General features: G+C 37.4%; 1 protein-coding gene across 1 annotated transcript; it reads right to left on the reverse strand.

Annotated features, from left to right (window-relative positions):
• Window positions 1–3,738: 3,738 nt before the first annotated feature.
• On the reverse strand, window positions 3,739–12,938 carry LOC137927260 (leishmanolysin-like peptidase). Its single transcript, XM_068771039.1, has 5 exons — window positions 12,755–12,938; window positions 6,912–7,006; window positions 6,381–6,452; window positions 5,417–5,548; window positions 3,739–4,519 (listed from the first exon to the last, which is right to left on the reverse strand). Exons 1-5 carry the CDS (start codon window positions 12,936–12,938, stop codon window positions 4,376–4,378), a joined length of 627 nt encoding a protein of 208 aa, XP_068627140.1. The 3' UTR covers window positions 3,739–4,375.
• Between the last annotated feature and the right edge of the window lie 2,516 nt (window positions 12,939–15,454).

The following is a 15,454-nucleotide window of genomic DNA, read 5'->3' on the forward strand; positions in this document are numbered from 1 at the left end:
GAAGATGGAAATAGGAAAGTCTTGGAGAAGACTATGGGTAACGAAGTTGGCGCGCTCTCCCGTCTTCGGGTTATTAAGAATGGTATGTCAGTCTAGGCAAGCAAAGAGAATTAAGAAGAACGAAACCGATTTTTTCTAGATTTCTGTAAAAAGTTTATATAGGTAAAAACAATAATAAAAATTAAGAACAAATGTAAAAACAAATAAGCACAAATAAAATTGATAATCATGTCAAATTTATTTCGTGATATAATAATTCAAATTCCAGTAAGATATAATAAGAAATGAAAATTAACAACTAACAAAAAAGTAGGCGCCATCTGAAGATTTCGAAGGGGCTGTTTTTGCAAAGCAGAAAATTTCAACAACAATAAAAAACAAAGTACAGATGTATTAAGATAATTTTGTTAAAACGTAATGCCTAGAAAAATCTAGGCTTTATAAAATTAATTTTTTATGGGCAACTGTCTACAGTATTACCGTGTAAAGTCTTTAAAATTGTCATGCTATAAATTAAGTGTATTAAAATAAAATATCTTATAAAACTTTTTATTTTTAACTGATAATACTGCCGGAGGAAGTGCTATATAAAGATGAAATGATGTACCAGTACGTCTCAAACTGGAATCCATTTGGAAACCTCGAAGCTTTGAAGGGTGCCTTTATAGATATATTCAACCTGATTCTAATTTGATAGAACACTTCTCACAACATACACCGGTCGTTACTGTAAATGATTCTATGTAGATTACAGTTTGAATGGTTATTTGATTTTTGAAACACGAAAATAAATTGTCTATAATCAAATTTATATCTGGTAAATATATAGAACTGTTTTATCACATTTTCTTTAAAAGTCTACTAGATGGCGCTAGTTAGTACTGATTTACCGACGTTTTGTTTTCTTCATGAACCATCTGTATGCCTGTAATACGTGCTCCAAAAAAACATGTAAATCACAAAAATTGTTTATGTATGTTTCTAGACCTTTAAGAGCCGCTTACCAACGTCTGATATATCGATTTAATATTAAATGTATAACCGCCATTTTACTTTTATATTCTGTATATCTGTATCTAATGTATAACAGACTTTTATATTCTGTATATCTTTACGTGTCAAACTATTTTGTCAACATTACAAACATACAGACAAATAACTGGCAAAGGAAAGTAGATGGTAAAAGACCGCGTGGATCATATACCAGTCGGTCTGGTCAAAGAGAATCAATACCTGGACTTCATCTCTATTGCTCTGAGTAAACTAAGGAAGAGCTTGTCATCATGTCAAATATTTCAAAACGTACACATTTAGAAATGAAGAAGATAAAGAGAGAGAAGAATTTGTATGTATCAATCATTTTATATTTTAACAAAGTCAGCCATATTGCGTACACACTTATTTATATATCAATTATAAATAATAACTTAAAATTAAAACTCATTTATATTACAGTGGGCCTTATAAGCAAGACGAAAAAATACGAATAATTTAAATTATGGCATTTAAGTGTTAACTTAAGATTAAAGTGGTGGCTTAATAATATATTGACTAACTCCGCGTGCTTTGTTGAAGTGTTTTTTTTTCATCTGTAATTAATGTCAATTGTCTACTGTCGTTGTCATTTCAATTCGAAGGTATCTGTGGAAATCAATGACAGATGTCATTTGTAAGTCGTTCTGTCAAAAATAGGGAAGCAGTGAACAGAGAAGGAATATATGTAAAAATTGGTTTACACATGGATACTTTTTTAAAGAGTGAGAAAAAGTTTTAAAAAGTAATTTTTTTTAAATAATCCAACACTTTTATAAGTTTATAAATAGTAATTAAGGTTATAATAATACAGTGAGAAAAATTATTTTAAAATTTCAGATCACTGCATATTAATATTAATTAATTTTTATTCTCTGTCCCTGCAGACTTTGTACTGTAATAAGTTATTGGCCAGTCGCATTACAATGAAAAAAATAAATTTATATAACATTTTTCAGAGCGATCATTTTATACAGGGTAACCAGTAAAAGAGGTCGTTTCTGTCGACATATATTAGACCGATTAATTTTTATCACTCCGGCATTGATTTGTATATTAGATAAAAGATTTTTGATAACGAAGATAAATATATTTTATAGATTTAATATATAGGTGAATATATTTCATAGATTACAAATAAAACTTGTTAAAAATGTAGTCTTGTGAATTTAACTTAAGAAAGCGACATTACTTTCTGGGCCCCCTAATATAAAAAGTCCTACCACTAGAAATAATTACATTCCTTGACAAGGAATGTAATTATTTCTATAATATTTCGCAAAAGAAGACAAAAAAAAAACAACGATGACATGAATTAAATGTCAGAGTCAGAAACACTTCAACAAAAACGCAATCGAATAACTAAGAATTTTTCGCGTCCACCGAATAATCCTGTATTATATTTGATCTCTTTCTATCTAATTTGTTACGTACAAGTGTTAATACACCTTGTGATTTTATTTGAGATGTTTTCTAGTTTAAATATATGTACATATTTATAAGCGATTTCCTCCTATGAACTGACTCATCAAGATATTTCTGGAACCATATGACTTAGAGGCTTAAAATTTGATAGGAATATTTCTTTCACCGCGTAGAAATCAACTAAGAACGGGTTTACAAAATTCCACTGCGAGGGGAGGGGGGAGTCGTTCATTAAATTCACTATGCGGGTAGAGGAAAGCTAGTACAGTACCCAGCGATAAATATTGCAAATCGACCTTTGGAAAGAGACAATCGACTAATTTCGGCTTCGTAGAGCGATATCTCTGTCGCACAAAATACAACGACTGACAAAACGTCACATAGGTAGAACAGAGATAGTGCTCTACGAAGCCGAAATTAGCAGATTGTCTCTTTCCAAAAGTCGATGTGTAATATTTATCGCCGGGTACTGTACTTTTGTATAGGTTTATTCTATTACTTTATAAAATTATTATTATTCATGAAAAATACCACTTTTAAATAAATTAAATATCAATTAATGGATGAGGAAACAATAGTCTTGATTTACTATATAGATATATATTATATTTTAATATTTAACCTGATGTCTAGATACATATTTTTCGATATTAAGTCTAGATCTTTTTGTTACTATTGTAAAACTTGATTATTACATAAAAGTTTATTCGGTGGGACAGCGATAAGTAGTCTAACACGTCATTGGTCCGTAGCACGTCACATTACGCGAAGACTCCGTTCAAATAGATTTTACATAGAAACTTGATACAGATGTATGTTCATTTATATTACATAATTATATAAAGAACTTAGAAATAAACATACAAAATTATCTCATGTATCAACGCAAACTGACACGCGATGTATATGACAAAAACCTAATGGTATGTGTAATAATTTTTGTTAAATATAATATATATACAATTATTTTAATACATTAAACAATGATTCATTTTTGTTGGGTATTTTAATAATAACTGAACGCTAAGAGTGGTCAGTTGAAATTCGATAGATGGCGCTGATACCAATCTTACTAATTCAGGTCTTTTTTTTATCGAAATATCTTTCAGAGGCATGCAGTATTATGCCTCATATTGCAAAAAATGAAAAACCCATAAATTACTAAATGTTTCAGGATTCTGGAGGTCAAAATAATTTTATTTAATTTTCTTTTGAAAGTCAAAATCTGAAAAAAGTCTGTCGATCACAAGCCTGTGGACACGACGTAGGTAGGTCGTGAGAATTCGCTTGGGGATGGCCTTTGCCTTGCTGTGGGCGTCCATCGGCAGACCTGATGATGATTTGTCTAGATAGAATCGAACCCAAAACCTTCACTGCACTACCTTATCATCACGCCATTTGACAAAACATTGATTAGAAGTAAAATATTTTTTTAATATCTTTTGGTCCTTTGAAAACAGGATAAGGGCGTAATGATAGTCCATACAGATGTTTGCATCGAAATAAGTACATAGAACGTAAATGAACCTTAATACAAAATCTAAAGTTATACGGACGTGTTTTGGTTTTTCATAGCGTTTAAATTTCAAACTTATTATTTAGTAAATAAAGTTCAAGATCTATTTACATAAATACAATGATTTTTAAATAAAGCGTGACAATGCAAATATGACATGAGCAATAAGAACAACAGAGATAGATAGATCTCCAGTATTGTCAACACCATAACACAGTCTTTAGTAAAATTACTTACCAATGACTATAGATCATTGGAATATAGTTTTAAATATCAGAATATAAATTCTGTATTATAAATTAGTTCATACTGTGCATAGGTGAGACGATAGATTATAAAAATATAAAATCTGCCGGTTCGTTTTGGTAGCAACGCTGAACATCAGTTCTAATCACACGGGATTCAAAATATCGCGCCGATCAACAAGATGGCCGCCGTCAACAAGATGGCGGACGCAAGCGCGGGAGCTTTACAAGCCAACATGTCACTGGGGTAGAGGTTCGGTGGGGGTGCTTCTTCGCCGCCCTTGCAGTATTCTCCTCGAGACTGGAATTAAAATAGAATGTATCAATGTGGATTTTATTACATATCAAGAGATTATCAAGTAATATAGCTAGAATAATTTAGTAGTTAATACCATAAAATCGCTGCCAAAAAAACTCAATCACTCACACGACCTCAACTCTCATACAAAGATGCTAACAATAATATTAAATAATACTCATACACTCACACGCACACTCTTACACGTTCATATATCCACACACTCACACGCCCAAATTCACAAGCCCACATGCTTATATACAGACACCGTCTCTTTTTTTCACACTCATATACTCGCATCCACAAGCTTATAAACTCATATGCTCACACACTCATGCCCACACTGTTACACGTTGAAATCCATATATAACACAGTCACATGCTCAAAGACTTATACCCCTCTTACTTTCACACTTATATACTCACACCCACACACTTATAGATTCATGTGCTCACACACATTCACACTCTTACACATTCAAGTCCACATACAGCTACATGCTCAAGCACTCATGCCCCCTTACTTTTCTACTTATATACTCACACCCACACGCTTATAGACTCATACACTTACACTCAAACCAATATGCTCATAAAAATAGGTATTTTTATGAGCATATTGGTTACTTTCTCACTCTCACACTCGCATGCTCAACACCTACATACATACACGTTAGTCATCATAGATAATAAATATAGCTTCAATCTTCTTTAATTTTGAAAAAGGACTCTTTTTAGTTAAACGGAAACTAGACAACTGATGTCAAAATGCAATTAAGTTTCATGTGTGGCAGTGGCTGTTTCATGTTAAGTCCAACATGAGACTCCCACTCCATAATGCCTTCACATCACAAGTAACTAGGAACTGCTTCACTTGTTTACAATAATCATGGTACTTACAGCAAACTCTTCGGCGCAGAGCTCTCTGCATGGAGGGCATACCACGCCGCCACGGTGCAGCCAGCCTCGCTGCATGATGCGGACCTGGAGCACCTGACCGGCGTAGTAGCACGTATACGTGTAGTTGCCCACCTGTGGACAAATAGTGTTTTACTCATTTTCTGTACCTTCCGCGACTAAAGCTGGTTCAATTCTAATATAGTGATGATTTGCTTTAGGGCATAATCGTTCTCCATGCCTGTATTGATCATCATTACTTCAACCATAGGATTTCCAGTGGATATGGATTTCTCCCACATAGGTTCTTAATGATTGTTTGAAAGCATTCTGTGGTCCAACGTCCTTAAGAAGATCATGTGTCCATGTTACAGATGGAAGTCTTCTCTAACGTGGTGGACCTTGTACTTACAAGATTGACGAGGACGACAAGGTTGAAGCGTTAGGTCTTACTAGATATATACAGGAAGACCTAGGTCAAACATTGGACGGATAGGTGCTGAAATGATGATGATGATGATATTTATTCGAGAGTAGATGATAGCCGTTGGGGATGAATGGTTCACGAGAGATGTCTACGAGCCGGTAGATACGGCGTGGGTGGGCCCCCCACTAGGTGGAGTGATGACATAGTTTTTTTTTTGAGGCCTTCGCTATTGGGACCTCTCCTTCCTCCCCTATTTTGTTGGGAACACGGTTTTTTATTTCTTAACAATTTTTTCATATGAATTGTTTTTTTCGTCCTCGTCTTCCATAGTTCACGATATCTTTTTTTCTTCCTTTCTCAATCATTTCTTTCCTTTCATCCATTCTCATCTGCAGTATCTTGTGATGACATAGTTAGAATTAAAGAAAAGTTAAAGTTCCGGAAAGTCTCTGGATGCGGCAGCGCAAGACCATCATGGTCGAGGCCTATGCCTTGCTGCCGTGTATCAGCTGAAAAGAAGAGAAGATGATGACAACTTACCACTATGTGAAGTCTACCACTTTCACATTTGTATTTATAACAACCAGAGCCCCAGTGTTGCCACTCACGAATCTGGAAATAAAAATGTACTTATTTTACTTTTACTATCAAGTTGCGGGTGCTAACTTCTCGAACACAACAGAGGAAGGGCAAGACATATTACTGTAAAAGCTTCTGCACATATTTTGAATCATCCTGTATAAAGTGATCATAAAAATATGTCACATTAATTTATTTCTTTTATTAAAATGCGACAGGCCAGTAACTTCTGGCACTACGAAGTCTGCAGAGACAGATAGTATACAATAATTAAATTTAATATGTGGGTAATACGAATTTGAAAATTATTTTTCTTTCTGTTTTATAATTACGTACCATACATTACAGCAAATAAGCATTGCATTCACCACTTTAAATCTTTTACTCATATAACCATAAATAAAAGTAAAAATAAGTGGAATGAAAAGTACATTTTTTATTTCTACCCTCACTTTAGTAAATGAGGGTAGAATGAATTCGAGTCAAACGCACCTGCCGACAGGACTTCTGCTCCCAAACTCGTTCGCTGTGATCGAAGCACTTGGAGTGCGGACCGTAGTTTTCCAACGCGAAGTTGACGTCATTCTCTGTCATAAAACATTACATTAGCCCACAACTTTCCCATTGATGGGATTCAAGCCTCACTGAGTATAATAAGCCATGATAGTGTCACGATTTTTAGAAATAATAGGCACTTTCGAATGGTTAAAACATCAATAAGATGCACATTTAAATATATATTTAAACATAGTGTAGTGCCAGGTTTTTAATGTATGTTATATTAAGAACTTGATAAGAAACTCAATAGTAATTTTTATCGCAAATTTTATTTTCTTTCCCTATCAAAAATCGTCTATTTGCAAATAAAAATTCATCATCATACTTATTCCAGGTATATGTATCTCCTATATAATCACAAGCTTTCAATGTAAGCAGATAAATTTAAAAATGTTTCAGTGATTTTATTACACAAATGCACAATGTACATGCACAAAGTTATGAATTTCCGATGACAAGCCTTTTTAGCGTAGAATTTCCGATGACAAGCGTAGCGCAGTGGTCTAGCGTGCCCAGGACTGGAAGGCGACAGGGAATGGTCGTCGCAAGCGCTCCCCTGAGGGTACCAGGTCCCACCTCAGGCGTACTTAAGTGGCCTTACTTCGGTAACCGGGGCTCTGCCGAAGCGGACTGTATATTTCCCTAGGTTCTCGTGGGAACAGAATGGATAAATTAATAAAAAAAACAAACGAAAATGAAAGTAATATGGAGCTGAAGAAGGCATTACAGCTCCACGAAAACACAATCACTGCCCTGGCGGAGTACATAAAGGGCAAATTAAACGTTCATGGAGAGATCCGCAAACATGTGGCCGCGCTAGGTACATCGTTTGCAAAGATCACCAGGGAAATTGGAAGCGTCGGAAAATCAAACGCCACCACATCCGTAGGAGAAGTGCAAACGTCACCGTCTCTATACAGATTGTATTCGGACACGACTGTAAAAGAAACCGAAGAAGAAAGCAAATCGGCAACACCGAAGAGCCGAAAAACGCGAAAAGTCAAAAGGACGGAACGCTCTTCACCCTTGGAGATCAGCCAGGCACCGAAACTGCGAAAAGCTAATACAACGGACTTAGCAGTTACGGTAAGGTCAGAGCTGAAGCCAAAGCCGCCACTTCCACACGATCACTCGGAGTGGAAAGAGGTAAAAAAGAAAAAGCAACCCAAGAAGAAAGTAGCAACGCGTCCGAGTGCTCTTATCATTCGCCCAAGCCAGAAGGATCAGTACGCCGAGATCCTTAAGCGGGTCAAAAAAGATGCTTCCGCGGATCATATAGGCAAATGTGTTGATAAAATTAGAAGGACGGCTACGGGCGATATGCTTCTTATCCTAGCGAAAAATCAAAAAGATAAAACGCAGGAGATAAGAAACACCATTTCCACAGTTCTTGGAAAAGATGCTACGGTAGTATGCAAAGTACCTGAACAGGAATTAGAGATTAAGGACCTAGACGAAACCACGACGGTGCCTGAAATCGTAGAAGCCCTACAGAAAATAACTGGCGGAGGAAGCCATATTTCTGAACACTGCGTCAAGTCCCTTCGCAAAGCATACGGAGGAACACTTACGGCTTCTATTAGAGTAGCAGCAGAATTGGCCAGAACCTTAACAGAGCGGCAAAACATCAAGATAGGTTGGGTCAATTGTAGAATAAGAGCTACTCAAAGGCCTATAAAATGCTTCAGGTGCTGGCACTATGGTCACGTTGCAAACAAATGCAGCAACAAACATGACAGATCGAAGAGCTGCATCAAATGTGGGGAAATAGGCCACAAAGCCAAAGAGTGCGGTAAGGAAGCCCGATGTGTCCTCTGTGTTGACATTGGGAATTCCGAAGACTGTGCTCACATTGCAGGATGTGGTCATTGCCCTGTATTTAAAAAAGCACTTCAGATGTTAAGACAGCCTCAAAAATGATCAAGGTACTACAAATTAATCTTAATCATTGTGAGGTTGCCCAAGACCTACTCATGCAGACTGTACGGGAGCTAAAATTAGACATAGTACTAATTTCGGAACCCTATAAGCACATCAGTGGCCTAAACTGGATCACCGATAAGGAAGGAAAAGCTGTCATCTGGGCATGTGGCACTAAACCTCTCCAGGGTAATCAAAATAATTGTTCTGGATTTGTAAGAGCCAAATTTAATGGAGTACATTTCTACAGTTGCTATGCACCACCTAGCCTAACACACGATGAGTTCGTCCGGTTCCTGGCCAAATTAGTGGAGGATGCCCGAATGTACTCCCCGGTAGCTATAGCTGGAGATTTTAACGCTTGGGCAGTGGACTGGGGTAGTAAAGCTACTAACACTAGAGGTTGCCAGCTTCTGGAAGCGATGTCACTGTTGGACGTCGCCTTACTTAATACAGGCGATAAACCCACGTTCACAAGAGGCGAGGCGAGCTCTATTGTGGATCTGACTTTCGTCAGCAGTACACTGGCAAGAGGAAATAACAGTTGGGAGATCTCGGATACTTACACCGCTAGCGACCACTGTGCCATATACTGGGAGGTATCATGTAAGCCAAATACAAATAGAGTACCACACACAAGAACTGGCTCAGTGGGTTGGAGGACTAGCATGTATGATCCCGGCCTGTTTAAGATAGCACTCGAGGATCGACCACTGCTTTCCAAAAGTGCCAGTGAAAAGGCGGCTGAAATCATAAGGAGGCTGACCGAGGCCTGCGATGCAACAATGCCAAGGCGACGCAACAACAACCGAACCCCACCGGTGTACTGGTGGAATGATAACATTGCTGAGCTTAGGAAAATATGTGTTAAGGCGCGTAGAACCTCCCAACGGGCTCGGAAAACACCACAATTCGAGCAGCTCTACGACAAATATAAGGAAGCGCGATTAAAATTAAATAAATCCATTAAAGAGAGCAAGAGAAACGCGTGGAAAATATTGTTGGAAGAGGTTGAAAAGAATCCATGGGGCAAGCCGTACCAGGTTGTAGTTAAACAACTGAGACATGAGAATACAACGCCCACTTGTCCTATTCTACTGGGAAGAATTGTCAGAGCTCTGTTCCCCACGCAACCAAAATCCTCCTTTCAACTAGGGATTGTGGATCCGAATGAAATCCCCCCTATTACCGAGAAGGAGCTAATGGTAGCATGCGGTAGGGTTGGAAACAACAAAGCTCCGGGACCGGATGGGATCCCCAACGTAGCTCTTAAGCAAGCTGTTGTAGCAACACCAGGAGTCTTCTTGGAGGCCTACAATAGCTGCTTACTGGAAGGCACCTTTCCTACCGCGTGGAAACGACAGAGACTGGTACTTCTCCCTAAAGGTAAGAAGCCACCAGACGAGCCATCGTCATACCGGCCCCTCTGTATGCTGGATACTGCGGGGAAAATACTAGAACGTATTATCCACAGCAGGATCGAAGCAGCAGTTGAACCCCACCTAGCTAACTCACAGTATGGGTTCAGAAAAGGCCGGTCTACGCTAGACGCTATAGAGCAAGTAGTCAATATAGCAAAACTAGCAGTGTCTGGGAAAAGATGGAAGAGAGGCTCGATAAAATACTGCCTGGTTGCCACCTTGGACATTAAAAACGCCTTTAACTCAGCAAAATGGGAGGTCATCATGGGGGCACTTAGCTCACTGAATGTACCTCTATACCTACGTAAAATAGTCGCTAGTTACTTCTCTGATAGGGTCCTCATATACACTACGGAAATCGGGACGGAGGAGTACAAAGTCACCGGAGGCGTCCCACAGGGGTCAGTACTAGGGCCACTTTTGTGGAACGCTATGTACGATGGACTCCTAAAGAAACATCTACCCAGCGAAACTAAACTCGTCGCATTCGCTGATGATCTAGCAGTCGTTATAGTAGCGAAACACGTGGAGGAAGTGAAGTGGGCATTTGAAAGATCCTTCCAAGTAATCACCCTGTGGATGAGGTCAGTCGGACTAGAACTGGCTGAGCAGAAGACGGAAGCAGTGCTCATTACTGGCAGGAGAGTTGCGGAGACCATCACACTCAATGTCGGCAGCTGTGAAATCGCAACTCAACCAGCTATACGGTACCTAGGAGTAATGATCGACCATAGGCTAAACTTTAAAGATCAGGCTGAGAGAGCAGCAGCGAAGGCGTCTCTGGTGACAGCTAAACTCTGCCGACTCATGCCTAATGTCGGAGGTCCCAAGCAAAATAGAAGGAAGTTATTAGCGTCGGTGACTACGTCAGTGCTTATGTACGGAGTACCCATATGGTCCGACGCACTGAGCAAACAGGAGTCCCGACGGAAAATCGCCTCTGTTTATAGAGTCAGCACTCTACGGGTAGCTAGCGCCTTTCGTACAGTATCGGAGGATGCAGCATGCGTGATAGCAGGTATGGTTCCTGTTGCGCTTCTTGCAGACGAAAGAACTGATCTGTACCGTAGCAAAAAAAGCAAATCAGACCCAACTTCAGCTGAACTTAGAATTCGGGGAAGACTGAAAAGCTTGCAACAGTGGCAATCGTCCTGGGATAAGTCGACGAAAGGAAAATGGACGCGTAAGCTTATACCAAACCTAGAGTCATGGGTGAACCGAGATCATGGAGAGTTGAACTACTACCTGACTCAGATGATATCCGGCCATGGCTGTTACCGAGCGTATCTCCATAGGTTCAAATACGAAGATTCCCCTGACTGTCCTAATTGTGTCGGAATGATTGAAGATGCAGAGCATGTCTTTTTCGTCTGCCCCCGATTTAACGAAGCCAGGAGGTCTTGGGAAGAAGGTGTAGGATGCAAAATCTATCCTGAAACTCTGATAGCTACAATGCTATCCTCGCCTTCGGCCTGGGAACTTACGAGCGCGTACTGTACGACGGTGCTAAAGGAGTTGCGTAAAATAGAGCAAGAGCGGAGGAAGTTGGCCTGAACAGCCACTCTATCAGAGAAAGCTGCGGCTAAATCCCCCCCGCGAAGTAATGCCTAACGGCCATGCCGTGGGGACCAGGGATACCGAAGAGAGAGGATTGTTTTTAGTCGGTATTGATCTAGATCGAGTCCGACATACGGGGCACCAACATCAGGCCCTATGATACGTAAAGGTATTTTTAAACCTCTATAAAAAAAAAAAAAAAAAAAAAAAAAAAAAAAAAAAAAAAAAAAAAAAAAAAAACACACACACACACACACAACACACATAATATAGTATTTGTCGGTGTATATATTTATATATGTACTTTTCCCTTTCTTCTTTTTTTATATATTTCTTCAACGTTACCTGGCTGTGTCAATGATTCTTTATGGAACTTGCATAGCGATGTACCAAAGATGTCGATACTAGGCGAATTGCGTTGAGGTCATTGTACATTATGCACAATCTAACTCGTGCTGGTACGGACAGATAGTATATGAAAAGTTTATGTTATATTAATGTTATTATAACATATGGTATGTTTGTACGTATCCTTTCATTGTGGCTTTGTGATAAAGCACATGTAGTGTGACGTTATGTGGTGTATTTACTTGGTATGCGTGTGTGTGTCTTTTTAATGACTCCACTTTTCGAGGGTCTCTCGTTCTCCCCTATCTCGTTTTGGGAAAGGGAACTTCAGGTTTTTTTTTATTTATTTATTCACTTCTTTCTTTTTATTTCTCTTCTTCTGTAGTCTTCTTAAGATCATCTATTCGGTCTTATAACATAATTCACATTATCTTACACACATAGTACATATTTTTAGTATTCTTCTTTTCATCACCTTTCATCCTTCACCTCACCTCTCAAATATCAAAGGTTTCTTTTGTTTATTCTTACTTGGTGTATTCTCCTCATATGAGCAGCGGCTGCCCCGGATGAGTACGCTCTTATGCTTCCACGTGAACTCCTGGAGGTAGGGGCAGTAGTCCGCCAGGGAAACGGAGCCTCCGTAGTGAGCCTCGTCCCCGGGTGGAACGTTGGGTAGTATATCGAAATGCTGCAACGAAAACACGTTAACCATTTGCTTTAAACAATAGTTAAATAAGACAATCTATTTTGTTTTTAGTTCACAAAAGAGTTTAAAAGGTACAGAAAGGTGGTCTCTCATTCTGTTCTTTATTGATAAGCGTATAATGGCTTAGCGAGCTATGGAGAGGGCTCTTCGGCATTTCTCCTCTGGGTCGAATCAGGAGAGAGGAGTTTCGTAGAGACGACAATTACCGATATAACGCAGTGGTCAGCAATGTGTTACCCCCCTTTATATAAGCAAGACGAAAAAATACGAATAATTTAAATTATGGCATTTAAGTGTTAACTTAAGATTAAAGTGGTGGCTTAATAATATATTGACTAACTCCGCGTGCTTTGTTGAAGTGTTTTTTTTTCATCTGTAATTAATGTCAATTGTCTACTGTCGTTGTCATTTCAATTCGAAGGTATCTGTGGAAATCAATGACAGATGTCATTTGTAAGTCGTTCTGTCAAAAATAGGGAAGCAGTGAACAGAGAAGGAATATATGTAAAAATTGGTTTACACATGGATACTTTTTTAAAGAGTGAGAAAAAGTTTTAAAAAGTAATTTTTTTTAAATAATCCAACACTTTTATAAGTTTATAAATAGTAATTAAGGTTATAATAATACAGTGAGAAAAATTATTTTAAAATTTCAGATCACTGCATATTAATATTAATTAATTTTTATTCTCTGTCCCTGCAGACTTTGTACTGTAATAAGTTATTGGCCAGTCGCATTACAATGAAAAAAATAAATTTATATAACATTTTTCAGAGCGATCATTTTATACAGGGTAACCAGTAAAAGAGGTCGTTTCTGTCGACATATATTAGACCGATTAATTTTTATCACTCCGGCATTGATTTGTATATTAGATAAAAGATTTTTGATAACGAAGATAAATATATTTTATAGATTTAATATATAGGTGAATATATTTCATAGATTACAAATAAAACTTGTTAAAAATGTAGTCTTGTGAATTTAACTTAAGAAAGCGACATTACTTTCTGGGCCCCCTAATATAAAAAGTCCTACCACTAGAAATAATTACATTCCTTGACAAGGAATGTAATTATTTCTATAATATTTCGCAAAAGAAGACAAAAAAAAAACAACGATGACATGAATTAAATGTCAGAGTCAGAAACACTTCAACAAAAACGCAATCGAATAACTAAGAATTTTTCGCGTCCACCGAATAATCCTGTATTATATTTGATCTCTTTCTATCTAATTTGTTACGTACAAGTGTTAATACACCTTGTGATTTTATTTGAGATGTTTTCTAGTTTAAATATATGTACATATTTATAAGCGATTTCCTCCTATGAACTGACTCATCAAGATATTTCTGGAACCATATGACTTAGAGGCTTAAAATTTGATAGGAATATTTCTTTCACCGCGTAGAAATCAACTAAGAACGGGTTTACAAAATTCCACTGCGAGGGGAGGGGGGAGTCGTTCATTAAATTCACTATGCGGGTAGAGGAAAGCTAGTACAGTACCCAGCGATAAATATTGCAAATCGACCTTTGGAAAGAGACAATCGACTAATTTCGGCTTCGTAGAGCGATATCTCTGTCGCACAAAATACAACGACTGACAAAACGTCACATAGGTAGAACAGAGATAGTGCTCTACGAAGCCGAAATTAGCAGATTGTCTCTTTCCAAAAGTCGATGTGTAATATTTATCGCCGGGTACTGTACTTTTGTATAGGTTTATTCTATTACTTTATAAAATTATTATTATTCATGAAAAATACCACTTTTAAATAAATTAAATATCAATTAATGGATGAGGAAACAATAGTCTTGATTTACTATATAGATATATATTATATTTTAATATTTAACCTGATGTCTAGATACATATTTTTCGATATTAAGTCTAGATCTTTTTGTTACTATTGTAAAACTTGATTATTACATAAAAGTTTATTCGGTGGGACAGCGATAAGTAGTCTAACACGTCATTGGTCCGTAGCACGTCACATTACGCGAAGACTCCGTTCAAATAGATTTTACATAGAAACTTGATACAGATGTATGTTCATTTATATTACATAATTATATAAAGAACTTAGAAATAAACATACAAAATTATCTCATGTATCAACGCAAACTGACACGCGATGTATATGACAAAAACCTAATGGTATGTGTAATAATTTTTGTTAAATATAATATATATACAATTATTTTAATACATTAAACAATGATTCATTTTTGTTGGGTATTTTAATAATAACTGAACGCTAAGAGTGGTCAGTTGAAATTCGATAGATGGCGCTGATACCAATCTTACTAATTCAGGTCTTTTTTTTATCGAAATATCTTTCAGAGGCATGCAGTATTATGCCTCATATTGCAAAAAATGAAAAACCCATAAATTACTAAATGTTTCAGGATTCTGGAGGTCAAAATAATTTTATTTAATTTTCTTTTGAAAGTCAAAATCTGAAAAAAGTCTGTCGATCACAAGCCTGTGGACACGACGTAGGTAGGTCGTGAGA

This window comes from Battus philenor, unplaced genomic scaffold, assembly GCF_028537555.1.
Source record: "Battus philenor isolate CCGP_79_NKW_IND1 unplaced genomic scaffold, ilBatPhil1.0.hap1 SCAF_30, whole genome shotgun sequence".
NCBI lineage: Eukaryota > Metazoa > Arthropoda > Insecta > Lepidoptera > Papilionidae > Battus > Battus philenor.